At 43.0% G+C, this 27,646-nt stretch overlaps 1 protein-coding gene and 1 long non-coding RNA gene across 3 annotated transcripts; one reads left to right on the forward strand and one right to left on the reverse strand.

Moving 5' to 3' along the window:
* Positions 1-30: 30 nt before the first annotated feature.
* Positions 31-12,911, forward strand: LOC308588622. The gene is made up of 3 exons (XR_014008827.1): positions 31-121; positions 12,452-12,510; positions 12,797-12,911. It is a non-coding gene; the product is annotated as an uncharacterized lncRNA (long non-coding RNA).
* Positions 3,319-25,473, reverse strand: ASMTL (acetylserotonin O-methyltransferase like). Of its 2 annotated transcripts, none has more exons than XM_081197052.1 (13): positions 25,279-25,473; positions 23,115-23,246; positions 22,588-22,635; positions 21,284-21,348; positions 20,221-20,282; positions 16,915-17,023; positions 12,484-12,898; positions 11,100-11,262; positions 10,114-10,295; positions 7,145-7,301; positions 6,353-6,496; positions 5,863-5,985; positions 3,319-3,691 (listed from the first exon to the last, which is right to left on the reverse strand). In XM_081197052.1, exons 1-13 carry the CDS (start codon positions 25,369-25,371, stop codon positions 3,474-3,476), a joined length of 1,911 nt encoding a protein of 636 aa, XP_081053178.1. In that variant the 5' UTR covers positions 25,372-25,473; the 3' UTR covers positions 3,319-3,473. The 2 variants fall into 2 exon arrangements, with proteins under 2 accessions (XP_081053178.1, XP_081053179.1); XM_081197053.1 differs by having other exon boundaries at positions 7,145-7,277; positions 25,279-25,471.
* Positions 25,474-27,646: the final 2,173 nt, after the last annotated feature.

Below are 27,646 nucleotides of genomic sequence, written 5' to 3' on the forward strand. Positions count from 1 at the left end.
CGGGCTCAATTGGCGGGGCAGCCGCAAGGAGGAGGGATCCGCGGCCTCGCAGACGCCGGTGGAGGAAGAGGCGGCCTCCTGACGCGCTTCCTTTGCCCAGGAAACCCGCCCATGAAGAGCTGTTGAGTGAATTTATTATTATCATTATTCTTTATTAAATTGGAATGGCGGACCGGACCCCGGTGGGTGTTATGACTGGGCTGCGGTCCTCGTCGGAGCTATATCCCCGTTGTGGCTCGAGGGGGAGTTACAGCGGACTTACTCCCGTGTAAAGTGCACGTGTGAGCGCTCCAAGTGCTTTGCTGCGGGGGGCGGGGAGCGGAAGCGCGGGCTGCATTGTGTCAGTGAGTTGGCACGAAGTCAGGCCCGGCTCATGTTGACTCGGGCCTGATCCCCCCTATACCCCGAGGTTGCAGCACCAAATTCAAGAGGTCAATCCCACTGAACTCGCCGGGACTTAATTTGTGTACCCGATGTGCGTTGGGTCGGGAAAAGATTCCGCATTGGGCTTGCTGTGCCAGCAATTCACCCTGTTGGTTATCGTGGGTTACTTTATCAGGACTCTTTTAACCTGGATTGGAGGTAACTTCATCCTTTGGCCTGAACGAGCAAAGTTGAAATGGGTTCTAAACGCATAACAGGAAAGCACTCTGAAATCCGTAATGTTAGTAGACTCCGTTGTGCATGACAGTGTTGCAGTTTAATTGCTTTGTAGAGTCTATCCGTATATTACATCCCTTTTAGATTATGATCCCATAGTATTAATATTACACTGCAAACAGTGCTGAGGCCTGACAGCTTCTGTTTAAACAGGACATAACAGGGAAGGGTAGAAAGATTAGTGTTATCACTTATGAAACACTGCACTTTCATATAATAATTGTTGCAAGTCCTTGGATATTTCCCTTTTGTATGTAATGTTTCCTTATATATTCAAGAGGACCAGCCTGTTAGTCTGTAGTAGCCAAAACAAGAGAGTCTGGAGGCACAGCTAGAAGACTAATAGATTTATTGTCATGCCATGCGTCTTTGTAGACTTGTAAGATGCTGCAGGACTCTGTTTTTACATATTAAAATATGTACACATTCACATTGACAGTTACTGCTTTACTGAGCTGTGATTCCACCCCACAAGCTGGGATGGTTCAAAGTTTCACGTAATATTAGATTCTCCTTTACTATTTTTAATTAAGCACATACACCTAATCTTCATCAGCAGATGGGCTTGGCTTAAGCTTTATCGTTTTCACTTGTTAGCTTGCTTTCACAATTTTTTGTAAAACCCTTATTTTTTCAGAAGTACCCTTGGTTTTATGGGATTTCATAACTAGAAAATAACACAGGATTGCAGCCAAACTACTAAACAACCTTTTTATTTGAAAGCTGCAGTTACCAAGAAAACATCTCATTTAACTCAATGGGCCTTCTGAGTAAACTTGCCTAGGTAAAAACAATTTATCAAAAACTGTTGATTTGTTTTGAATTGATACTTTGAATTGATATTCTGACTGTTACTTAGCACTAACAGTGAAATGATTACTGGTAAGTGATTTCAAAAGAAAAAGGAAATTTAAACATAGGCTAATTGTAAACAATGATAATTTATAATTTCGCTAATTTGCAGTGCTTTTCAAAGAACGAAAGAGACTCCTTTTGTATTAATAGTAAAAATATCAGGAGGCTCGTTTTTTATTTCAGAAATGGTTATGCAAATATATGGTAATAAATCATTTTTGGAACTTAAATCGTTAACACACTGATTGGAAAATTTCATTTTAGATATCTTTGAACAATCTTAAAAGGAATAAGAACTAAGTTTTTGACAGACAAATAAACAAGTACCACCACACATTCTGAATATCAAGTTGCATGTGGAACATGAGGGTGCACAGAGAGGAAACACAATATAAAAAAACAAACAAAAAGCTTTCAGGAGAAATTTTCTATGGTTGAAATGCAAATTAAATGGTTACAATATAAAGTGTTCCTTGTTTGAGTCATCAGGGAGACCTTTGCTCTGCACATTGCATGTTGTATGAAGGAACTTTGCTAATGCTTTGTATTTATGGTTTCAAGATTAGCTCAAGAAAATAAAAATCTGTAACTCACCTGCTGATAGTCTTTGGAAAGTTACTATAGTGAGCTTTGAGTAGCCCTCTTCCCTCCTTTTATCTGATGAGAGGAGATAGTATTCTGAACCATTATATAGCATGGTTCAGGGGGTGAACCAGAGGTCAAAGAGAAAACTTGCATGCCTCCCCTAAAAAACCCCAGTCCAGTCAATTTTAGCAAAGTAAACTGTGTATATAATCAACCCACAAAACAATATAACTAGCCACAAATTGTTTTGGCAGATCTAGAAAGCAATTTATACCTATTGTTTTAAATAAAAACAGTCATTTCTCTATACAGCTTCCTAGGACAGAGAACTGGGAAGGAATACTGCACTGAGAACATTTAATTGAATTCATTTCAAGTTCTCTGAAAAGACATTTTTTAAAAAATCAAAGAGATATGTAGTCATGTCTTTTATTGAAGTGTTATTTAACTAAATTATTCTGGATCAGAGAGAAGGGCCTCATCACCCACCTCCATCTACACATTTTGACGCCATTACTGAAATGGAGTGGGATATTTTATGGTATGAAGTTTTATTCCATGCTGACCTACTCCAAATATGGATGTAGTTTCTCTTACATGCCCACTAAACCTGGCAAGAATGTTCACAGCGAATTGCTAAGTCACTTATACCTGTTCAGTTTGGGTCCCTAGCTGTTGTTGGACTACAACTCCCATCATACTTGACCATTGGTCTAGCTAGCAAGGGTTGGTGTGAGTTGTAGTCCAACAACTGGGGAACACAAGTTTGAGAAACACTGCACTAGTGAAACATTGCTGCACAAGAGAATGTGTGATCTGGTTGTTGGCAACTTTGTTGCACAATAGATTTCACAATCTGTTGGGCAACAAGTTTCCACTAGTGCTACTGTTGCATTGGATTCTTCTTCTGTGCCACATTTAACATTACACAGACAGACAATATCTGATACAGCCCTGAATGCACACCTATCCCTTTCAAAAACTGCTGTACAGATTGCATGAAAAACTACATAGTAGTCCCGCTGAAGTTAGTGGAACTGTAGCTTTATGCACAGTTTGTTCTCTCTTGTTTCCTTGATGTTTCCTGAGTTTTAAAGAGTGGTTGCAAGGGGCACATGGTAAGAAAAAATAAGCATTGATTTGAAACTAAATTGCCATCAATTATATAAAGGGGCAAGCAATGCATTTCCCAGATAGGGAAAAAAATAGGTCACTGGATTTTCTTAGTACTGTTTTAATCAACAAAATAGGACAAGCTTTTATGCATAGTTCAAACTGTAACATGACAACCATTAGTGCAACCCCAAAACAGAAACATGTATACTAATTCCAACTGATGGTGGCAGTAAATCAAATTACTTGCTCCATCTAATTTAATGGGTAGATGTTTTCTTAAAGCACAAAATTGCATCTAGCAGGTTTCCTGTTATCTTAATCTGCACATTGGTGAATCCGTGTTTCTCCAATAACTGTTTATACTCCAAGCCAGTTCTTTGCTTGCCTTCCGTCATACTAAGGGACTGCAGGACAGCTCTAGCAGGGCTTGTTCGTTTCTCATCAAGCACAATTTCTGCTACCAGCAAAGCACTGCCTGCATTTAAAGGAAAGAAAGAAGGCAACAACACCGTTTAGTTACAAATTTCTAACTTCAAGTTAGCATTTTGTCTTCTCTTGCTCTACAGGAAGGTTTTTATTTTATTTTATTTTATTAAGAGTCAGGAGATTTGTTTCTTTTCCTAAACTTGCTCTATCTGACTAGAGGTGTTTGTACAGCTAAACTAGAAATGTGCAGTTTGAGCTAAAAAGAGCAACTGCTGCAGGAAAGAGTCTCACCAGGACTGGGATTGCTGCATGTGTGTGTGTGTGTGTGTGTGTGTGTGTGTGTGTGTGTGTGTGTGTAGGGAATTCAACCCTTTCCCCTGCGCCAAGAGCAGCTTCATCCCACTCCTCAATTTTTACCTTGACCCCTAGTGTGGGAAAATCCTGATTACCTACAGGTGTTTAATTGTTGTGGGCAGCGGGGTGTGTGTGTGGATGTGCTTAAAATTTACATTCCTCAAAATTTACATTGCTATCTGAAGTGCTGTAGGCACTTTAAAGGTACGCTTCACTGTCACAGACCCTAACTTTTTCTTTTACATGAAGATTTAGTTTTAAATATATTGTTCTTGATTCAAGAGACTGACTGCTTTGTACTGTACCACTCCAGTGCCTTTAACCTTGAAATTTAAAAATAACAAAGTGCCAGCAATATAAGGCTTCATTATCACATTCATTCCTTCATTCACCACACTCTGGCAGGGCAGTGAAAACCTGCTTTAATTACTGGCTGTACTTGTCTCCTTTCCAGCTCTAGGGTTTACATCACCAGGTCTAGATATACCCCCCCCTTTTTTTTAGGTGGGGGAGAAAGCAAGTGATCTCCCTGCATCATAATCACTCCACTTTTTCTTTTTTCTTTTTTGAGAAGACAAAATATGTAACACACAAAGTTAGTTACAGATGGGTAGCCGTGTTGGTCTGCCATAGTCAAAATAAAAAAATTCCTTCCTGTAGCACCTTAAAGACCAACTAAGTTAGTTCTTGGTATAAGCTTTCGTGTGCATGCACACTTCTTCAGATACACTGAAACAGAAGTTGCCAGATCCTTCTATATATAGAGAAGGTGGGGAGGGGTATTACTCAGAAGGGTGGTGGGAATCGGAGATTGGCAGATAGCTGAGATGAGTTGCAATTCAGCAGCTTCTCTTTCCAGTCTATTTCTGAAATTCCTTTGTAGTAAAACAGCTACTTTGAGATCTTGTATAGAATGTCCTGGGAGATTGAAGTGTTCTCCTACTGGTTTCTCTGTTTTGTGAATCACTTCAATCTCCCAGGACATTCTATACAAGATCTCAAAGTAGCTGTTTTACTACAAAGGAATTTCAGAAATAGACTGGAAAGAGAAGCTGCTGAATTGCAACTCATTACCAAACTTAAAACAATGGAGAGACCTGGTCTGAACAGAGACATTGGATTCTTATCTCATTATACATGACTAAACCATTTCTCACCTTCCCACCCCTTGCCTTTTCCTGTAAGACCTATTACAGTCGTTAAGAGTCGTCAACAGGCTCATCAGGCTCATCTCAGCTATCTGCCAATCTCCGATTCCCACCACCCTTCTGAGTAATACCCCTCCCCACCTTCTCTATATATAGAAGGATCTGGCAACTTCTGTTTCAGTGTATCTGAAGAAGTGTGCATGCACACGAAAGCTTATACCAAGAACTAACTTAGTTGGTCTTTAAGGTGCTACAGGAAGGAATTTTTTTATTTTGACACAAAGTTAGGTGTGTTTAACAGAAGTCCTACTGCTTTCATTTGCAGATAAGTGTGCACAGGACTGCAGCTTAAGATATGTCAAGGATGTACTTCAAAGCCATTCTGTGAAGCTCTAATCAAAACTGTCATTAGAAGGATGTTAATGGTTCTTAAGAGCTAATATTCAACTTTTACATGTTTGCAATTGTCCTTTGATACACTACTTACTGCAATTTTACAGTGAAAAGGACAATTCTCCCCAGAGACTCTGTGTGGAGTTAAACATTATAGGGGAAAACACAGACAAGAGGTGGCCACATGTAATAGCAACCTTACACTCTCTTTCAATATTTAATTTTGCAATCTTTGGGGAAATGACCCTTTTCACTAGTGCTAAAATAAACTTATTTCATGATATACTAATACAAAGGAAAAGGGGAAAGAGCAGTCAAATCTTACCTGGCTTGCAAACAGCATATATTTTGCTAAAGAGTATGGAAATCTTCTCCTCCGAACAGTCATGTAGAACTCGTGAAAGTATATAAAGGTCTCCTTTTGGAAGATCATCTTTGAAAAAGTCACCTGTTTGAAAAATGCATTTTCATCAATTATAAAACGAATGAACAAATCCTCATCTCAGCAGCCTTATATACACATCAATACCCCAAATATCAAGTTAGTTTTTGAAATAGATCTAACAGTCATGTTCATTAATTTTAGTGGACCTACTCTGAGTTAAACTTGGTTGAATATCACTCTATATGTTATAAGCAGCCCTTTAACACAAATGTTCATCACATATATTCTTTACCAATAATACTTTCACAAGAAACTGAGTATTCAAGGAAGGAAAGATGACTCAACATACAAACTTTGCCTTGTGATAAGCCTCATTTGTATCCACATATGCCAAGATTCTATACACACTGTACTTAAGAGGTATGTTTACCTGACATGAAGGAAACCTGAGCTGGGTTTTGTCTTGAAGGCTGACAGCTGGAGACACTTGTGATGATTTCAGGAAGGTCAAATACCGTGACTTTCATCTCTGGGTATATATGGACCAGCTCATAAGCTAAAGCTCCAGTGCAACCTGAAGAGAGCAAAATATTATCACAATAGCTCCTGTATTTAGTTCCTCATTTAGTTAAATCTTACATCTGATGATATTAGCACTCAGTGCTTACCCAGCAGCAGCTATTAAAATCTGCCTAATTATAAAACTTGCAAGATGCTTTCACATATATTCTTTTAGAAGTGAGAAAATGCATTTAAGCTGGTTGTATGGATCATAACATCCTCAACCACTGAGATTTGCTTATAGTGGCTGTCAGGCTGTAAGATTTTCCAAGAAAGATCTTAACCACTCTCTCTGAAAACAAGAAAAGTACTCCCAACACTGAGCTGTTCCAAGCTGCTATGCATTTGCTGTTAATTCTAGAAAGTAATAGCTTCATTTCCATCTCAGTAGCTTCATATGTACTTTGATATTCCACCATTAAGTCTGCATTTAAAATTTACCTAAGTGAACCATGAACAGGCTTAACTACACCCACAAGAAAACAAAGAGAGTTTTCTTTTCTATTCCACGGATTCTCTTTGAAGTTCAACACTTATAATAGGACCAAAGTTATAAGGAAGGATACCCAAGAGGAAACAAATAATAGAGATTACATATTCAGTGACAACAGGAATTATAATGAAATTTTCCATCAATGCACCTCGATGTTGGAATGCCTACCTCCCAAATCACAAGCAGTTCTGAACTGTGAAAGGTCAAAAGCCACGGCTACATCTCTTGCTGTTAGTTTGGAAATGCTGTGCATGGCACTCATAAAACGTTGCTTCGCCTCTGTAGTTTGGCAACAGAAATCCTTAAAAACAGCAGACCAAAGTTTCTAGACTCATTCAAAAGAATTAGGATATAAGCAGAACATATGCAAAGGTGTTAAAAACACACACCTTGAAAACGACTTGCTTTTTCATCCTAAAAAAGAAATAGCCATAGCCACACCACACAAAAGAGAAATGTCATATTTATTTTTATTAATCTTAATATGACCCAAAAAGTGAGTTTCCTTCGCAATTTAAGAGTGATAATTCAGACATTTCAGATTATTCTGAAGACCATGTCAATAGAACAGCAAAGTCTACTCTCTGGATCATGTCAGAAAGCAGTGTTCACTGAATTCATTATATATAACATTAGGATTGTCTTACACAACTATTTGCTGCTGATGTTAATTTACTATGATGTAAATAAAATTTTTGTTGGTAATTATAATAAAATTCATTTGGAAAAAGTAAGAAAGAACCCAGAGTATTTCTGGAATTCCTATGGTTTTGAATAATCTTCCATATAAAACTTCCTTCCACACCTAAGAACTAGATGACAGGGAGAAGATCTCCTTAACATGTCTGTGTCCTACAACAGTGTTTCCCAACCTTTTTTGGGCAAAGGCACACTTGTTTCATGAAAAAAATCTCGAGGCACACCACCATTACAGCCCCGTGACGTCAGCGTGCAGCGTCACGCCGGGAGGGACATGAATTGCTAGCAAATTACATAATCACCTCCTTGAGGGCTGGCTCATCTTCTCCGAAGGCAGAACCCCATTAATTAACAGGACAGACTCACACCATAGCCAAGACGAGGGGGGGAAACCTCAGTCATGCACAGTCATGCACATGTGGGGGCTAAATGAGGACGAAGACCGGGCAGAGAGCAGAGTTCAAATCACCCCACCTGGCCAGGACAATCCCTGGGTGCTCCCTTGGGCCACTCGCCTGACCCACCTCGCAGGGCTGTTGTTGCGAGGATAACACGGGGAGAACCACGCGCGCCCCCGGGAGCTCCTTGGAGGAGAAAGCGGGCGATGAATGCAATGCACGAAATATATGAGAGGCGACCAGGTTTTGCAGGTGAGGGGCCCCCGCCAGCCTCCGCTTCCAACACCCGGCGCAACGACGCCGAAGTTTCCCCCCGGGCTTGGCTCGCGGAGCAGCGCTGCTCCCCCCCGGCTCCCCTTCGCCCTCCCGGCTCTCTCTGCCGCCCACTGGGGACCCCCCTCACCTGCCAAGTCCGGAGCGCCGGTGGAAGTTGCATGCATGCATGCAGGGCACCGCGTTGCCATTGCATTGCACTGCACTCCATGCAACGCCTGCACGCATGCATTGCCTTGCACGCCCGCCAAGGGGTCTCCCCATGGTCCGATGCGTCCCCTCCGGCGCGGATGCAGCATTGCAAAAATAAAACCCCCCCGACGCAGCCCTACCAGGGGGGCAGCCTCCGCCTCCGCCGCTCCGCCTCCGCGGGGATCCCCGGGCTCCATCCTGCCGCCCGATCTCCGCGGGGGCGCAGGCAGGCTGCGCGGGGTCTGCGCGGAAGAGCCCCTGCCCGCCCGGCCGCCGCCGCTGCGCTCATTCCATGGCCGGGAGAAGAGCGCTTCAAACAAAACGCCTGGCCCGCCAGGCCACGCTGGGAAACGTAGTTTGCGCACCCCGCGCGGGCGCGGAGCCCAAGGGCGAGGGGACTACGGATCCCGGCAGCCCCCGCGCCGGGGACGGAGGGGGAGAGGCCGGGTGCAGGGATGGAGGGACGGGTGGGCGAGCGAGTGAGTGAGTGAGTGGCAGTCGCCAAGCCTTGGCCGAGAGCCAGGAAGGGCCTCCCCGGAGGAGGAGGAGGAGGGAGGCGCAGAGCGGGAGGGAGGGAGGGAACCCCAGGGGTCATCTAGTGACGGCGCCCCAATCGAAAATTTGACTTTAAAAAAAAAAATCTTTCGAATTTTTTAATTTTTCCCGCGGCACACCAGGCAACATCTCGCGGCACACTAGTGTGCCGCAGAACAGTGGTTGGGAAACACTGTCCTACAAATATAGCTGGTTTGTTTTCTGTTATACAGGAGGGGGCATTCTACCACGTGATGGGCAGAAGTGGTACAGCCCAACAAAGTTTCCCACCTCAGTAAGAACTAAGATAGGACTCCACTTCATTGCCCAAGAGCTCCAAATAACTGATGGAGGAAAATAGTTTGCAGATCATAGTAATTTTAGGATCTGACATTGAATCCTTGATTTTAGCTTGCATTCAGAGTCAGGTATTTTCCTCAATTTAACTACTTCAGTGGTTTACACAAAGCATTTATTTGTCCACTGCTTAAACCTTACCAGCATAGGATTTTGGGATTATTTTTTGGCAGTTTTCTATTAATAGATAAATAGAAACTTTACTTGCATTAGCAAATTAACATATACCAGCCCTTATGGTACTATACTGGGGGCGGGGGTGACAGAAAGCTATTTAATTCAGTTGTCTTCTGTAGGTGAAACGGGTCAAGGTGATCTTCAAAGATTTGCCATTCCTGCTACAGTTCCCTGCACATCCCCTGAACATCAGCTCCAGAGGTTTGGGAGAGCATACACCAGGGAAGGTGGTGAGGAGAGCTGAATGGGAAGAAGGACTTGACAAAATGGCCACCTTCCCTTTTCTTCTTATGGATGACTCTGCTGGCTCAAAGAAATTTTCCAGCACAACAGGAACCCCTGTTGCATTATAGGCACCCAGCTCTTCAACAAATTAATTCCTGAGCATACTGTGGCAGCTCACAATCAAAAAAATGAAAGTTAAACTTGCCCAGTAGTGACCATCTCCAAAGCATGTAATGTTTTAAACCAAAGCTCTATATAAAGAATGTGTGGATTCTACACTACCTGAATACAATCTTCTGCTTTCTTCTCAAATATTTGGTTCAGCGGAGTCCCCTCTTTGACTGCCAACTCCAAATGTTTATACAGAGGCCATGCGTGATCATTACAGTAGAGAATGTAGTCATGAAGTGAACATTCGCCATCTGATGCTAGATATAAATTTGCCATATCTGTATTGCTGTAACCTTTGAAGACAGAGAATTTTGCAAGATCCGTATTATTTTTCCTTAGTGTCTCTTTTTTCAATTCAATAAGCTAAACCTAACCAGCTGCAAGGGTTTCACAGCTCAGTTGACTTCCACAGATCATCACAGCTCAGTAAAGAATTTAATTAAACCCAATATTATAATTGCTTCTTATTATCAGTTTGCACATTTCCTTGCCACTGAAAGATGCATTGTGATGTTAAGAAAACGACACTGCAGCCCTAAAAACACATTGTTTTCAAATGACAAGTTCAACCTGAGTGCAGTTGTGTACAAGTGGAAGCATGGGAAGTGTCGCAGGGCCAGACAGGCAACTTCTACCCACAGGACATACTCGCACTGACCAAAGTGTTGGCTGGGGTAGGAAATACAACCTTCCTACTACATGCCCCTAAGTTAAGACCCCCACCAAGCTGTGATTTATCTCTGAAGAATGCCAGTGTAGCATGTTTGAAGGCAATAGCACCTTTTGAGAAACTTAGGAAATGGCTTCTCCTCCCGCTATCCTGAATAAGATCAGGAATCCCTGTCCCCCATGGCTGCTATTTAAAAACAAAAAAGGGATTCACAGACACCAGAATAGTTTGGTCTTAAGTGTTGCTTTTTCTAAGGCTGTGCTAAGTTCACTTGGAAATCATATTTGACTCATTTCTCTAGACACACTTTTTTGTTCTTCTCCATTACATATGCCCGTAGTCTAGCCAACAATCCAATTGCATTAAGGTCTTGCTACAAGTTCCTTTTCGTTCCCCACCCCCAAATGTTTTAGAGAAGAAGACTCACCTAGATGGTTCTTGTCCAATAGGCCAAGAGAAGTACAGGCATCAAGTAATCTTTCTGTGCCACACACCGAGGTTTTAAGTTTATTAGCAGCTTCCGTAGCTGTCAAGGTGCCCTTATCGTTCAGAATATCAAATACTTTCAGTTTAGATGCCACAAACAAAGCCTGGGGACATGAAATGTACATTGATTACTAAAAGAAAAATTAATCAAGGCGATCCATAAGCTACTAAGTCACACCAATGCCTGGATTAGCTGCTCCAGCCCCACTTTGGGTTGCACTATTTTGGATGGAAGTTCAGCTGCTGAAATTTGTTACTGATCACAACATCCAAAAGATTATGGTAGACAAACAGCCATGGTAAGGATATTACAGAGGAAATGATGGTTGCTATCCTTGGCTGAACCAGACACCTGTTCACAAGACTTCATGGCTGCTTAAATTTTTTAAAGCTGAGCAGATACTCAAGTGTTCTAAAAATGTACCTTGGTGAATACTGAGGGTATCCAAAAAATTGTGTAGTTGCCAAGCATTCACAACAGAAGAATATAGATATATTTTTAAATAGAAACAGGTGGTCTATAAATGCATTTTTAACTATGAAGCAGTTGTCAGTGAGTCAGTAGGTGCCAATTTGTTTTTCATTCTGTACCAAAGCTGCCTGGTATAACTAGGTCAGACATTTTTTTTCTATCTGTCCAGAATTGTCTATTCTGATTGGCAGGGGCTCAGGACTTCAGGCAAAAGTCTTTCACAGCACCTTCCATCCGATTCTGGATAAGCAGGGGATTGAATCTGAGACTTGCAGCAATAGACTTGGGCAATATATGATGGTTTGCTCAACAACCAAGCGGAGAGAAGTGATAATTTCAACTTTTTCTTAAAAATTAATGGCCAGCTTCAATTTACCTCACTGCAGTTCCAGGTAGGGTAGGAGAATGGAGAAGAGAGAAGAGAGCCCACACTGGGTGTAGCAATGATGAGTTAGGGCACTGAGTCTATGTCGTGTCAACAGCCACCTCCCATTTGCAGCAACAGAGGGAGAGTTTTGTAGTGGTATTTACAAACATCTCAAGCTGCTTTCAGATCTTCACAAAAGATCTCTTATTTACCCTTGACCAAGTATTTGAGCCACTAAGAAATGTAAGAACCAGCATATAAAGAATTGCAGCTGTAAACATACTCTTGTTCACTAAAAGTTCATTGTATCCTAATGGATAAACCTGTACAAACAAAATAAAACCTGTGTATTTCAAGGTCTCTGGAGCTCAGGTTATTGTCCTTAAAATGCAGGCACATTCGCCAAGCCCACAGGTGCCACATTCCATAAAATTAACAAAAACTTTTTTTACAGATCTATATACAAAAGAACAAAAGATGGGATACCTTTGATGCTCTGAAGCCATCCAGAAGGTAAGTGAGTTTAGATGGGAATTGTGTTGCATTTTCTATTACTCCATTCTGACTTTCCACAGGTGTGTTGCAAGAATGACTGCTCTTTATGCACTTTTCCAGGCTGTGGGGGACTCCACCGCAGTTTCGCTTCTTAGCACCTTCAAACTGTGTGTGATTATCTGAAGAGTCACATTCCCCATCACTTAGAATCTCAAAAGTCTCTACTGAAGGGATAGAGTCATGCTTTATGTGATGGATAGTGTGCTTTGGGGGTGGATAATATAATTCTGCTAACTTTTTGCAGAAGCGATTCAAAGGAAACCCCACCACGTTCAAGAAGTCTCCATGAACATATTCCACTAACATTCCCCCAAGTGCCTGGATCCCATAGCCACCAGCTTTGTCCCTAGAGAGAAAGTTAAAAAAATAAATTGAAGCAGCACTTGGATGGAAAAGGATCGGGTATCTTAGTTTCACCTAGACATTATTCTGCATTACGTATTTCAAAAGCTAAACATTTTGTCCAGGATCTGAAAATATAGAAAACCAAATAAAGAGTTTATGCTAGCTTAGTGGATTTTTTGTCTTGTATTTTCATTGTGAAGTTGACCCAACCATGAAACTGTTTGACACTTCTCTTGAGTTTGAAAGCAGTTCAGGTGGCGTAAGGGGCAGCCATTTATGAAAAACATGTCTAAAGCCTTCTGGAACTCGTGAACTAGTCTTGCATTTTGGACTCACAGTTGCCCATGGAGACGCAGGTCAATTCTGTGTCCACAGCAGCTGTCTACCAGCTCCATCATGCCCTACCTGCCCGCAGACTGTCTTGTCAGAGTGGTACATGCTCTGGTTATCTCCCACTTGGACTACTGCAATGCACTCTACGTGGGGCTACCTTTGAAGGTGACTCAGAAACTGCAACTAATATAGAATGCGGCTTCCAGACTGGGACTGGGAGCGGCCGCCAGGACCATATAACCTCAGTCCTAAAGGATCTGTATTGACTCCCAGTACGTTTCTGAGCACAATTCAAAGTCTTGGTGCTGATCTTTAAAACCCTAACGGCTTCGACCCTGTATACATAGAGGAGTGTCTCCACTCCCACTGATGTCCAACTCCAAGGGTCTTCTGGCTCATTGCAAGAAGTGAGGTTACAGGGAACCAGGTAGAGGGCCTTCTTGGTAGTGGGGTGATATGAGCTAGAGGAGTAGATAAATCAGTTTCAGTACACACTTTCATTACTCTTAATGGAAGGCAATAAATCCAGGAAGGCCTTTGGATTTTTCCACTGCTCACAAAAGGAGAAGAAACGGTACACAGTCATCTAAAAATAAATTCAGTTGTGGAGAACACATAAGCTTGCCTAAATTCTTGTTGTAAAAGACTTTTCCCCTTTGTTCTAGTCAGGCAGACAGAACTGTAAGGCCCTAATGTGCCATGCTGAGGCTGATTTCTAAACCCAGAAGGTTTGGGTCATTCCATTTAAAGGCTGATTGACTTCTGTTTCATTTTGAGATCTCATGAACTTTTGACCCGTCTAAAGCACACGAGTTTAATTATGGGCAAGCCACAAAATCCTGGCAGGAAGGGAATCAGCTAAATCCATCACCAATCCCTCCCAAACACTGTGCCAGGGCAGCATTTGCCTATTGATTTGCACAGAAAGATCAAGGCCTGAACATCTGTAGCCTAAACATCTTTCTCGGTTGCAAGACTGAAGTTCATCCTAAAAATCCCTAGCATTTTCTATGCAAATGACACAATTCTGATCAGTCACATGCTCTCAACAAAGATTTAAAAACATGCTAGTTTGAGTACTAAAAAAATATATCAGAATTTCCCACCGGCAAAAATGGCAATACAAAGCTATGGTTTTCCCAGTAGTGATGTATGGAAGTGAGAGCTGGACCATAAAGAAGGCCGATTGCCGAAGAATTGATGCTTTTGAATTATGGTGCTGGAGGAGACTCTTGAGAGTCCCATGGACTGCAAGAAGATCAAACCTATCCATTCTGAAGGAAATCAGCCCTGAGTGCTCACTGGAAGGACAGATCCTGAAGCTGAGGCTCCAATACTCTGGCCACCTCATGAGAAGAGAAGACTCGCTGGAAAAGACCCTGATGTTGGGAAAGATGGAGGGCACAAGGAGAAGGGGACAATAGAGGACAAGATGGTTAGACAGTGTTCTCGAAGCTACCAGCATGAGTTTGACCAAACTACGGGAGGCAGTGGAAGACAGGAGTGCCAGGCATGCTCTGGTCCATGGGGTCATGAAGAGTCGGACATGACTAAACGACTAAACAACAACAAAGCTTAGTTAGCAACCATTTGCATCTCATTTTTTTAGTCACATAGATATGACACACAGACACCAACATAAGTGAAGGGTTCACAGGCACTAGGAATTCTGAGCTCCCTGCCTTCCTAAAGCAGTTCCCTGTGATGTCTCCAAAAACTCAGAGGCTTTTGATACAGAGGGGGAAACTACAGTCAGGATGGGACATCTTGTATGCCTCAAGGTAGTTTTTAAAAACGATCATCCAATGAGATGCTGGTTTTTCGGGGACCTTGAAAAATCATGTAAGTTCAACAGGCTCATTTTTAATTCTATTGGATGAGACTTTCACCCAAACCCCACAGAAAAAGGAAGTACCGTATTTTTCGCACCATAGGACACACTTTTTCCCTCCTAAAAAGCAAGGGAAAATGTGTGTGCATCCTATGGAGCGAATGCAGGGGGGAGGCAGGCGGGAAAAGCCCCCAAGAGCCGCACACAAACTTCGTGCGCTCTTGCGGGCTTTTCCCCAGGAGGGAGAAGGGACTGACTGGCTGCATCAGTCCCTTCTCCCACCTCCCAGAAAAGCCAGGAGAACCGCGCAGCCCCTTTCTGAGCTGGCGGCTTCTGCCGGTTTTGCGGGAGGTGGGGGAATCCCCCCCACCTCCCAGAAAAGCCAGGAGAACCGCGCAGCCCCTTTCTGAGCTGGCGGCTTCTGCCGGTTTTGCGGGAGGTGGGGGAATCCCCCCCACCTCCCAGAAAAGCCAGGAGAAGCCTCGCAGCCCCTTTAAAGAGCTCACGGCTTCTGCGGGCTCTCCGGGAGGTGGGGGAAGCTGCAGCGGATTCCCTCCTCCCGGGCTCCCTTTGAAGCAGCAAAGTGGGAGGGGAGCAACTTACACTCGTGTAAACAGCTCCTCTCCCACCTTCCTGCTTCAAAGCAACCACGGAGGAGGGAAAGAAGGGGACCATGGAGGGGAGCAACTTACATTCGTGTAAGCAGCTCCTCTCCCACTTTCCTGCTTCAAAGTGGAGGGAATCCACTGCAGTTGCGAGCAGAGGATCCATGGCTCCGCTTCCTTCCCTCGAAGCAGGGTGCGGGGGTGCAGGGGGGAAAGAGGGCAGGAAATAGGTGCTGGGCAGGAAGACACAACCACACTTTGACCACTGGAAAGTCCACCTCAGCCTCCCCAGATTTCCACTGAGACAGCCAGGCTAATCTCGATGGCCATAAGTCAGGCTCAGCATTATTAACTGGACTTAGATAAGCCATGGTTCCCCTTCTTACCCTCCTCTGAGGCTCGATTTAAAGCAGCAAAGCTTTGCTGCTTTAAATAGTTTAGTGCAACATTTGATTCAGAATATTTTTTTGTGTGTTTCCCTCCTCTAAAAACTAGGTGCACCCTATGGTCAGGTGCGCCCTATGGTGCGAAAAATACAGTATGTGTATGTGTGTGTCTGGTGGAAGAATAACCCAAGAGAGAGAAGCCGCCTTGAGTCCCATCAGGAAAAAAGGCAGGCAATAAATAAATATAATAATAATAATACCCACAGGCTCCAAAAGATCCAGCCCTGGCCTAGATGTTCAAATCATGTTTAATAATGCACAGGGTAACATTTAGGAAGGATGGGGGGCAAGCTCCTCTTCACTTTGATTTTCAGGCCACATGTGGTTATTCTTCAGGAGAACCTATGTTTTTGGCTATTCTACTCCCCTGTATGACTGTCACATACAACTAAAGCATGTCTGCAAAGCTGAAACATCAAAGGCACAAATCCAGTTTTCCTCAAGATAAAAAAAGGAGGGCGAGAGAGAGACTGGTTGTCTTGATAACAGTGTTATATCTATGATGCAGACTAAACAAATGCTTTTGATATATCCTGTTTTCCACATTCATTCTTTAACATATAGTAGGCCTTTGAATTCTGCTACCAATTTTTTCCTGCCCTCACCCTCAAAATCCAAAACTGTCCCCTCTCACTCTTGCTAGATGACAAACCAAACATATTATTTTATGCAATGTTACATATTCCCAGACTAAACTCCCTTTTTGTTTCATGTGCTACATAAACAGCCGGTTTTCCCACACAACAAGCCATCTATAGTGATTAGGTCTGCATTCAAATCCGCTCCCAACTATTGTGCTTACATGGGCTCACCACTGTGAATATACTCCCATAAGAGTTCTTCGGAGAGTGCAGAAAACTTAACTTTGGTTTCTTCATAGAAATCTGTGACTTCAGTCTCTAGCTGATTATCTAGAAAAATAAAAACCACTGGTTAAAAAAAATGACATATCTGATGAACACCAGCAGTTTTAAGGCATTTTTATTATGAATACGTTACACTGCAGTCAGTAGGCCTGCATTTCCAAATTCAAATCCAAATTATGCTGCAATGAATACATGGTTCTTCTACACATAAACATCCTTCCAATTACTTTAATAAAATAAGATGCTAGTTTATAAATATCCCTCTAAATATTGGTGAGGCATTTGACACAATCTGTTGAAAACTGGCTTTATATTTCTCTTGCCCTTCAAGTCAAGGATGTTCTTCTGTACTGATCTGCAGTGCAGATCTTTGTTAACATTCTGGAGGCAGCAGCAATATACAATGAGCTAAATAGCTGCAGCATAGATTGGTGCAAATGATAGTGGAAGAGAAGCATGTTGTAAACATTATTACAGACTGAAGGAACATCATAATTTGGTGTTAACTAATATGCTCCTCAGTACCAGCATGCATAGTTTAATAAAAACAAAACATGCTTTCCAAAGGCTCACTTACTCATTTAAATTGGATAAAATGCAAAACAGTGGGATAAGTTATATTTGGCAGCTGTACTACGAACTCCTTTACACAGGATTGGGCATACTCAAGTAGACTTTTGACTCTCTCTCCTTTGAACTAAAGGCACATTACAAACTGCTTTTAAAAACATGTTTCTTTTTTATTTTATTTTTTAATGGGTAGCCTTTGAGTACGGAGGGGCTCCTTTTTGAGAAACAATTCCAAAACAAAAACAAAAACCCAACCTTTGGGCATGTGAAATAAGTTGCACAGCTCTCTGGACACTAGCCTTTGTTTTGCATTAAAAAGAGAAAATCTTATTCAGGTTGAAATGTTATCTTTATCTGAATAATCAGTTCTGGTCCCCACCCAGAATCTACAGCATGTTTCCCAACAGTCAACACTAAACTCTTGGTGCTGCCGCTGGAGAGGAAGCCCATTGCAGGGCCTGTGAGTTAAAATCCACCTGCCTCCTGGGCAGAGCTCCAGAGAAACTATCATTGTCAGACCTAGAACTGAGCTTTGCTTTCCACCCAGCCCAGTCTGAAGCACCTTCTCAAAGAGTCACCGTTATCGCTTTTTGGAGAAGGAGCAGCATTGCTGGACCTAGGCTGCCTTGTGGGATGTTCTCCATATAAACCAACAACCCCATCAATTATGCAGCAGCTCTTTTAATGCACAACTAGGCATTTCGAAGGTGGTTGCCTGGCAAGAGCACTGTCCATTAGATATATTTTTGTATCACTGCTACGGCTTGCTTGTTGCTGCATCATTTTCATTTAGTTTGGCCTCTTTTATCCCACAGAACATTTGATTTCCTAAGCCGGAAAGCCTTTTGGGAGCAGGCAAATTAGCACCAAGGAAAAACTACTGAAAGGCACTTTTGAGTCCTTAAGATAGAAATCAAATGAATAAATACAACTTTATTGTGGTGGGGCTATGATATGACTTTAAACTCTTCAATGCTGCAACATACATTTTTAAACCAGCCCCTTTGGTCAGGACCCTTTGTTTGGATTTGAGATTTGGAGTTTATCCCCTGTTTTGACAAACACTGTGGCTGTGATCCTATAGATATTTTCCTGAAAGTAAATCTCCTTAATCAATGGCATTTGCCTGAGTAGACATTCAGGGCCGCAATGCAATGCAATGCAATGCAATGCAATGCAATGCAATAATCCATTTTATTTTGAGGGGCAAGGATTGCTGTGAAAAGGCAAAGATTCTGATTTATGATGGTGATACTGACTGCATGTTCTGTTTGGTGCTTCTGGGCTGCCTTCAGCCACTGGAACAATTCTAGTTGCTAAGATGTCTGCCTACAATCACATCTGATTCTGTGATTTACTGCCATTGTGTTCATGTGAGGGGGGGGGGGAGTAAATAAAGTGTGAAGTCACCTTGCCAAAATAACCCCCAAGGTTGGCTTTACTGTCTCTTGCCTGATCAATCATATGCTCCTCAGTGACCTGAGGGGAAAGGGGATTAATTACTGGGAATTTCTGGAAAGATAAATACATGAATCTGGGTCACGGTATGAATGTCAACACGTTTGCAAGCAGAATCAACATGGAAGTTGTCAAGTCAAGTCACAGCCAGAAAGGCAACAAATTGGCAAGGACAACAGATACCAACCCTAACTCAAAGAGTTTTACTATGAACAGGAAGTTGACAGTGCCCAGTTCTATTCTAGTTAGATTCAATTTATTTCCAGATCTGAGACCTACTTAAAATGCTTGTTATCATTTCGCCTGTTACTGTGTTAGTTCTCCTGACCTTCCAGTGTCAATTTTGTGGTGGGCGTGGGGTTTGGGGAGATGGGGTCCCACTACACTAGCAGACGTCCTTGAATCCAGCCCTTTGTGTTTTCCAGCTGATGCCACAAGCCTCTACAGAAGCCACTGAGGTGCCATCACATACCCTTTGGGCTGGGGTGTCTGATATCCACCCACTTCAAAATGAATTCTCAAGAAGAGTTTGGATTTGATATCCTGCTTTATCACTACCCGAAGGAGTCTCAAAGTAGCTAACATTCTCCTTTCCCTTCCTCCCCCACAACAAACCTCTGTGATGTGAGTGGGGCTGAGAAACTTCAGAGAAGTCTGACTAGCCCAAGGTCACCCAGCAACTGCAAGTGGAGGAGCGGAGGAGTGAACCCAGTTCACCAGATTACGAATGCACCACTCTTAACCACCACACCACACTGGCTCTCAACACTTCTAAGCAATTCCATTCATCCCAAAGTGCTGTCCTCTAAAAACACTGGATGCTATCCAACTCAGAGCAGACCCACTGAAATATGAATGGACTTAACTCAGTCATGTTCATTAATTTGAATGGATCTACTCCGAGTAAAACTTAGTTGGCTATCACCCAATGTACTCCTCAGTGTGAACAAAGAGAGAAAAGCCAAACTCCTGCAGTCTTCCGATGCACGCTGACACTAAAGTCCCCCACTTGGTGACTTTCCAATGAGGTTAGACTGCAAATACCATCATTCCTTACCCTAATGGCCGTATTGACTGGGGCTAATGGGAGTTGCAGCCCAACAACATTTGGAGGCTTCCGGGTTGGGGAAGATTTCACTGACAAGTAAGTAGGCTACAGGGTCAAATGAGACTTTGATTCGCCACAAGCATCTGTATTCGTTCTTACCAATTACCTTTACTGCTGCAATGAACAATTGCGACACCTGTGAAAACACTGTGCTCCTTGCCACTCAGCCTGCGAGAAAAAGCAGATATATTTAGGCCGCAGCCAATTTGCACTAATTTTTTTGGAAATCTAACACTTGAATTTGTTTGAAAAACAAATTCTGCTCATTTATGAACGATGTAGCAATGTTGGCAATCTACTCAATTTTATAGCCTTACAAACAAGGCAAAGCTAGGCACTTAACTTTGATTCTGTTTTATTCTCCCACCGAACTGAATGGGGCTTCAAAGTGCTTGACTTTGGCTGGATTGCGTTTACATTGATTGCTACCTCTGAACTGAAGTACTACTGAAAACATGAAAAAGGCACGAGAACCAGGCACAAAATGATACCTTTCTCTCCTTATCTAAATGAAAAACAGACACAAAATTTGAAAGCATTGGTGAAAAAAACTAACTGGTGTGCTATACTTTGGGGTTGGTTGCCTCTGACTCTGATGGACGTGAGGTCTCATTTTATGTTTTTAACAATTAGATTTATAAACTACTTAACCATGAAACTCTCTAAGCAGTGCACATAACAAAACATTGGTAAGTTCTCTTCTAACGTGTGACTAGGCAAGAGAAACTTTTATAGGAAACTCAACTATGCAATAAATAGCCATGGTCAAATTAGGTCCAATTTGATTACGCAAAACAATAGGTCCAAGCATGGATTAAAATAAAAGCTTGATGCTTTCACAAAAATGTATCACAGCCTGCCTGCTGTGATTCACACACAGGTGTGTTTATGGTTGTATTTGACAAGCAGATTTAAAAAGTGATCCAGAGATTAATCTGAAACAGAGCTAGCCTGTTATGAGCTGTGGGAATAACTACACAAGAAATGCAGGTAACTGTAATAGATGCATTTCCCCAACAAATGAAACTACATGCTTATCATTCTTATGAAGGACAACTGAAAAGCATATCCCAATCAAGTAATTTTTCATTTGCTTTCCATATCCACAAATAAGGCCGACAAAGGCAGTATAACATGGTTAGAAATAAGCAGTGATTTGAAGTACAAACTTTGAAAGCATCCTATATGCATCTTGTTTGTCCACTGGTTTCTCCAAAATCTGTTCTTCTATTGTCTGAAATGGGAATAAATATATTTAAATATGTATATTTGCATACACTTGTCAAGGGAAAGCCTAGTTCTCTCCCATAGAAGAGTTGCTACTTGAGGTGAAATAAGGACATAGGAAGCTACTTTATACCAAGTCAGTCCAATGCCCTATCTAGTTCAGTGTTGTTGACACTTACAGTATTGGCAGCGGTTCACCAGCATTTCAGACAGGAGTTTTTACTATCCTGCTCTGGACTTTTTGCATTTAAAGTGCCGTATTTTTTGCTCTATAAGACGCACCAGACCACAAGACGCACCTAGTTTTTGGAGGAGGAAAACAAGAAAAAAAATATTCTGAATCTCAGAAGCCAGAACAGCAAGAGGGATCGCTGCGCAGTGAAAGCAGCAATCCCTCTTACTGTTCTGACTTCTGGGATAGCTGCACAGCCTGCATTAACCCCATAAGACGCACACACATTTCCCCTTACTTTTTAGGAGGGAAAAAGTGAGTCTTATAGAGCAAAAAATACGGTATCTACTGTACAACTCAAGCTACAGTCCTTCCCCACTTAAACTCCTTTTCACCCTGGGATATTTTTACATATTAATGATTAGCTACTTTGCTTTCTGTCTGTGTACAAAGCGCTTAAAGTAAACACTGCAGGTGATAAGCGTTTAATTCCATGCACAAGTAAAAGCAGGAAGTCTAGGAAAGAGCTATTTAAACCCTAGAGTTAAAAAAAGCACATTGATGGAAGCTTGGGCTGGATGGTTTGGCATACCCAATCTCTACCGTGCAATTATAAGTACATGCAACTTCCGCTTTCCGAACAAAATGTGTTTCTAGGAAATTGTTCATTAGGTGAGTGTTTGCATGACGAGCTGACGATTTCCATTATTTCCTGACGATTTCCATTATTGGCTGCAGCCAATCAGCAAAAGAGAGACAAAGGAAAAACTGATTTGTCCCATCCCTCCTCCTCTCTGATTTGTCTGATCTCTCCCCCATCCCTCTCTCCTTGGTTTCTGCCCCAAAACGATTGCCATCAACCAGCAAAGCACAAAGAAGTGAGGAAGTGGCAAACTCTGGCTGTTCGAACACCTGAATCAGTGGGGTGTGTCACATGGTTTGGGAGACAATTCTTTCTGTTTGGATAAGTGAATTTCTGTATTGCGAGTGAAAGCAGGACCTGCGTGTATTGATAAAACAAAAGTTGCTAATTAGAGAGATTCTAATTTTCAGCTGCTGGTGTATATGACTTACCACTATGGTGTCTGCCCCTATAACGACATCGGGTGTTCTAAGATGTTTCTGAAAAAATAAAAATGCATTTTGTTCAGTTTTCCACCTTAACCATCGCTTAAACTAACAGTTGGGAAATTAAACAGCAAGTGCAGAATCAGCACAATAGAAGCAATCTTGAATTGATTTAGACTGAATCCAGCTTCCCCACCAACCATTATGTAAAACAGTTATGCTAAAGGTGTCACATGAGGGGGTTCTGTGATGACTTGGCACTTGCTTGGTCCCATCACTAGTGTACAACTGTCTGGAACAGGAAGCCTTCCTGTACTACTGTACTATAGATTAAATGTCAACCTAATGTCACATGGACACAACTAATTGTTTGCATGCCCCATCTCAAACACTCATGCACTTCTGTAGTTAAATAGTTCGTTGTTAATAAGCCAAGTTCAATAAACCAGGATGCAGGGATCTGGACTGCAACAGCAAAGAGTTTGACAGCATTTTTAAAGCACCGTCTCAGACGAGGTCCCTATATGGCTTACCAGATGCATTCTGTTTGCCACTTCAAGTGCCTTTTGCCTTGCAGTTTCTACAGCATATTCAAAAGGAGCTGCGAAGGATGACTTCTCAAGCGTCTCTTTGAACCAGGAGGGAACAACTTCAAACCGGAGGCCCTGTTAGAGACACTAAGTTATTTCAGCAATAAATCTTACAAAACTTGAAGGCTATGTGGATGCTCTCTGCTTAAGGTGCTGGTGGAGGGACTACTGAACTGGCTAGCGGCTACTGAAAGCCTTTATCTCCATGACTCTGGAGGCATGGTTGGAAACCAGCTGCTGGAAATCACGGGAGGGGACAGCGCTCTTTTGCTTGAATCCTGTTTGCAGGTTTCCCACAGGCATCTGGTTAGCCACTGCGAGAACAGGATGCTGGCTTAGACGGGCCATTGGCCTGATATAGCAAGATCCTTGCATGATCTATTGTCTAATCCTCTTTTAAAGGTAAAGGGTCCACTGACTGTTAGGTCCATTCGTGGCCGACTCTGGGGTTGCGGCGCTCATCTCGCTTTATTGGCCGAGGGAGCCAGCGTACAGCTTCCAGGTCATGTGGCCAGCATGACGAAGCCGCTTCTAACGAACCAGAGCAGCGCACAGAAACGCCGTTTACGTTCCCGCCGGAGTGGTACCTATTTATCTACTTGCACTTTGACGTGCTTTTGAACTGTTAGGTTGGCCGGAGCAGGGACCGAGCAACGGGAGCTCACCCCGTCGCTGGGATTCGAACCGCCGGCCTTCTGATCGGCAAGTCCTAGGCTGTGGTTTAACCCACAGTGCTACCCGGGTCCCTTAATCCTCTTTTAAAGCCATCCAAATTGGTGACCATCGCAGCCTCCATTGGGAGCAAATTCCACAGCTGAACTAGTGGATCAAGTACTTTCAGAGACTTCAAAATGTGTGAGAACTGAATGCACCTTTCAAGACCTGCCATCTCATTGCACTCTGTGCCACTGACTTTCCCCCGTTCCCCCCCCCCCCTGGAATGTTGTGGGGGGTGGGAGCTGTATTTAGTGCAGCCTGCTATCCTGGGTCTGAGTCCAACCCATGGTGAACTTGCACAACAGCACCTTTATTTCATCTCATGAACTATTTTACAGGCTGCAGACATGAACTTTCCATCACACTCAACCTCCATTTATTTCCTCGCCGCACTTTTAGCCAGATGAACTTGAAAACTTGCTCCTTTCTTTAGAACTTGCTTTTGAATCCCCACCCCAATAAATGACACAAGGGTTTGTCTGAATTTTTTGTCCCCTTTGAAACAGAGGCTCGTCCAAAGGACAGATGTGCTATTTGTGGCTGGGGCAGTGGCTCCAACACATGCCAAGTAGGATTTTAGGACACTAATACAGTGGTACCTCAGGTTAAGTACTTAATTCGTTCCGGAGGTCCGTACTTAACCTGAAACTGTTCTTAACCTGAAGAACCACTTTAGCTAATGGGGCCTCCTGCTGCCGCTATGCCGCCGGAGCATGATTTCTGTTCTCATCCTGAAGCAAAGTTCTTAACCTGAAGCACTATTTCTGGGTTAGCAGAGTCTGTAACCTGAAGCGTATGTAACCTGAAGCGTATGTAACCTGAGGTACCACTGTATATCCTGAGCACTTCATTGTTGCTTCCCAGGACGAAAAGCAGAGGGCTGTGTGTGAGATTGAGTGAGTGAGTGAGTGAGTGAGCACATTAAGCCCTGGCTCAGAGTAGGGTTGCCACAAAACAAACTTATTTTGTTGGGGGGGGGAGACTTTTGTTGGGAGGGAGCAGAACCGCAGATTTGTATTATTTTTTCCTGATAAGTAGTTGGGAAGAAAGTGGCTGCCAATGGGATTGTCAGCGTCCCCTCCCTCTCTCCCTCTTGAGCTGTCAACCTGGCAGGCAGGAATTCAAGCGGTGCAGCTTTTCCAGCAGCCAAGATGCAGTGATGGGCTGTTTATTAATAGCATTACAAGTTATCTATCAATCGCCTTCCAAACCACCGTCTCAAGGCGACTTACACGTGAAGGCGCCACCTGTGCAGCCGCCGAAAACGTAGCAGCCCCCCTGGCGGAAAGGAAGGCAGGGGCCACCCGGGGGGCAGGCGGTGCCAAGCGGGGCGCAGGAGCCGCGAGAGCGCACAGGCTGCCCCGGCGCGCAGCGAAGGCGGCACACTCACCGCGTTGGTGAGGATCTCCTGGCGGCGCGGAGAGGCGCTGGCCAGCACCACCCTCTTGTGGACCAGCTTCCCGATGACGGGGTTCAGGACCATGGCTGCGGCGGGACCGGACGGCCGCGGGAAGGACGAGCCGACGGAGAGGAGAGGAGGGAGCCAGCCGGCGCCTTTATCGTGGCGCACTTGGGGGAAGCGGCGAGGGGCGGAGTCCTCCAGCCTCTCCTCCCCAGTTTGCGCGGAGGGGAGGGAAAGGAGGGACAGAGCAGCTAATCCTTCCTTCCCCCAGTGGGCGGCTGTTGCTACTGTGGCTTAGGAAAGACGTTTTTCATGCCTTGTAGACGCGGGGGGGGGGGGGAGTGGAGTGCCCTAGAGATTATTGAGCAAATAAGGGGCAAGATCTATTTGAAACACAGACAGTATCTCAAGGGGGTGGGGGTGCATTTAAAAACGCAGCAACTAAGCATGGCATTGTTTTCTATTTCTGTCACTTGGTGGCACTGGGCTTCAAGGTAAAGGTAAAGGGACCCCTGACCATTAGGTCCAGTCATGACCGACTCTGGGGTTGTGGTGCTCATCTTGCTTTATTGGCCGAGGGAGCCGGTGTACAGCTTCTGGGTCATGTGGCCAGCATGACTATGCCGCTTCTGGCGAACCAGAGCAGTGCACTGAAACACCATTTACCTTCCCGCCAGAGCGGTACCTATTTATCTACTTGCACTTTGACGTGCTTTCGAACTGCCAGGTTGGCAGGAGCAGGGACTGAGCAACAGGAGCTCACCCCATTGCAGGGATTCGAACTGCCGACCTTTTTTAAAATAATAATAATAATAATAATATTTACTACTTTTAAACCTTACAAAAATGGAAAGAAGAAAAAAGAAGGGGGGAGGAAAAAAAGAAGAAAAAACATACAGTACAATATATAAACAATACACAACACAACATTAACACATTAAATAAAACAAAAGCAAAAACAGTTCAAAAAACACACATCATAGCATCTCAATATCCTCTCTTTCATTCCTTTGTTTCATCGACCTCCTCTCACCTCCCTTTTTGTATTCCATTTCTATTAATTGTTTCAGCAAATCCTTTCTATCTTTCTCTATTTCCTGTCATATGATTATCTTAACATATTTTAACCTTATTTTCCATTAAAACTATAATACTTATTTATGCTTAATTCCTTAAAACATTTCTACTAAAGCCATATAATTTCCTTCCAACATTTTTCTAACATTCATTAATTTTACATTATTTCCATATATAGATTTTAAACTTTTTCCAATATTCTTCCACCGTCTCTTCTCCCTGGTCTCGGATTCTGCCAGTCCTTTCCGTCAATTCCATATAGTCCATCAACCTGGTGATCTTCTATTCGAGGCTCTTAACTCTTTTCCAAGTCCCTTCTGCGAGTCTTCTTCATGTTTATACATGCACTTTACTTTGTCTTCTCCTGATCTTGTTCTTATTTTCCTTCCTTTGATGCTGAAAAGTAAATCTCGAGGAAATTCCCACCTAGCAATGTTTTTATTCCTTCTCGACAAATCAGCTAAATCTCCATAGTTAAAACTAAAATTCACAAGATATTTCCAGTCGTATTTCAAAGTTCCTCCAAGTCTAGCAGTCCCCACAACTCCAGTCTCCTCCTGACCCAAGTCCAAGTCCCAAAAGTCAATAAATCCCTGCATGAAGGGATCTATCCAACTTTCCTTCTCCAGTCCAAGCGGGGCTCCAATCCTCAAAGTCTGGCTTTCTCTAGATTCAGTCATAAAAGGCATCCACTTATAGTCATCAAATTGCATCTGTGAGGCTGGGGCTCTAACAAATTTCTCCCCCACCTTCTCCTCAATTTGCCATGTCAAGGTAGATCCCTGTATCGATTCCTGAATAGTTTCTGTATTAATATTCACTTTTTGTCCCAAGCTAGTCACTTTTTGTTCCAAGTTATCAATTTTTATAATCATCACATCCGTCTTCCTATGGAGCTGTTCCAGTGAGTCATTAATCTTACATAATACAACCACTAAGGCTTCTTCTGTCAACATTCTTAACAGTCCAAGGTCAATCCCAGATTCTCACGGTCTTGTCTTACAGCTGGAAATTCCCCGCTCAGCTCATGTAACAATTTCAAAGGCTTCCTCTAGGGGGAAACAATTTCTATTTGTATCAATCCTTTTAAGCACAATTCAAACAATAAAGTTAGTTTCAATTTTCAATTACATTTACTCCTTTTTAAACGCAAAAGGAGACAATGGAAACAATGTATTTCTCTTCTTTAACTTACTGTCAACAAACGATCTATTCACAGTCAATGAACATATCCAAAACTTCAGTCCTACTAGCAGCTCGTTTCCAGGTTCAGAGCGGT

The sequence above is a fragment of the Podarcis bocagei genome (assembly GCF_964188305.1).
Source record: "Podarcis bocagei genome assembly, chromosome: 6".
In the NCBI taxonomy this organism is placed as follows: Eukaryota; Metazoa; Chordata; class Lepidosauria; order Squamata; family Lacertidae; genus Podarcis; species Podarcis bocagei.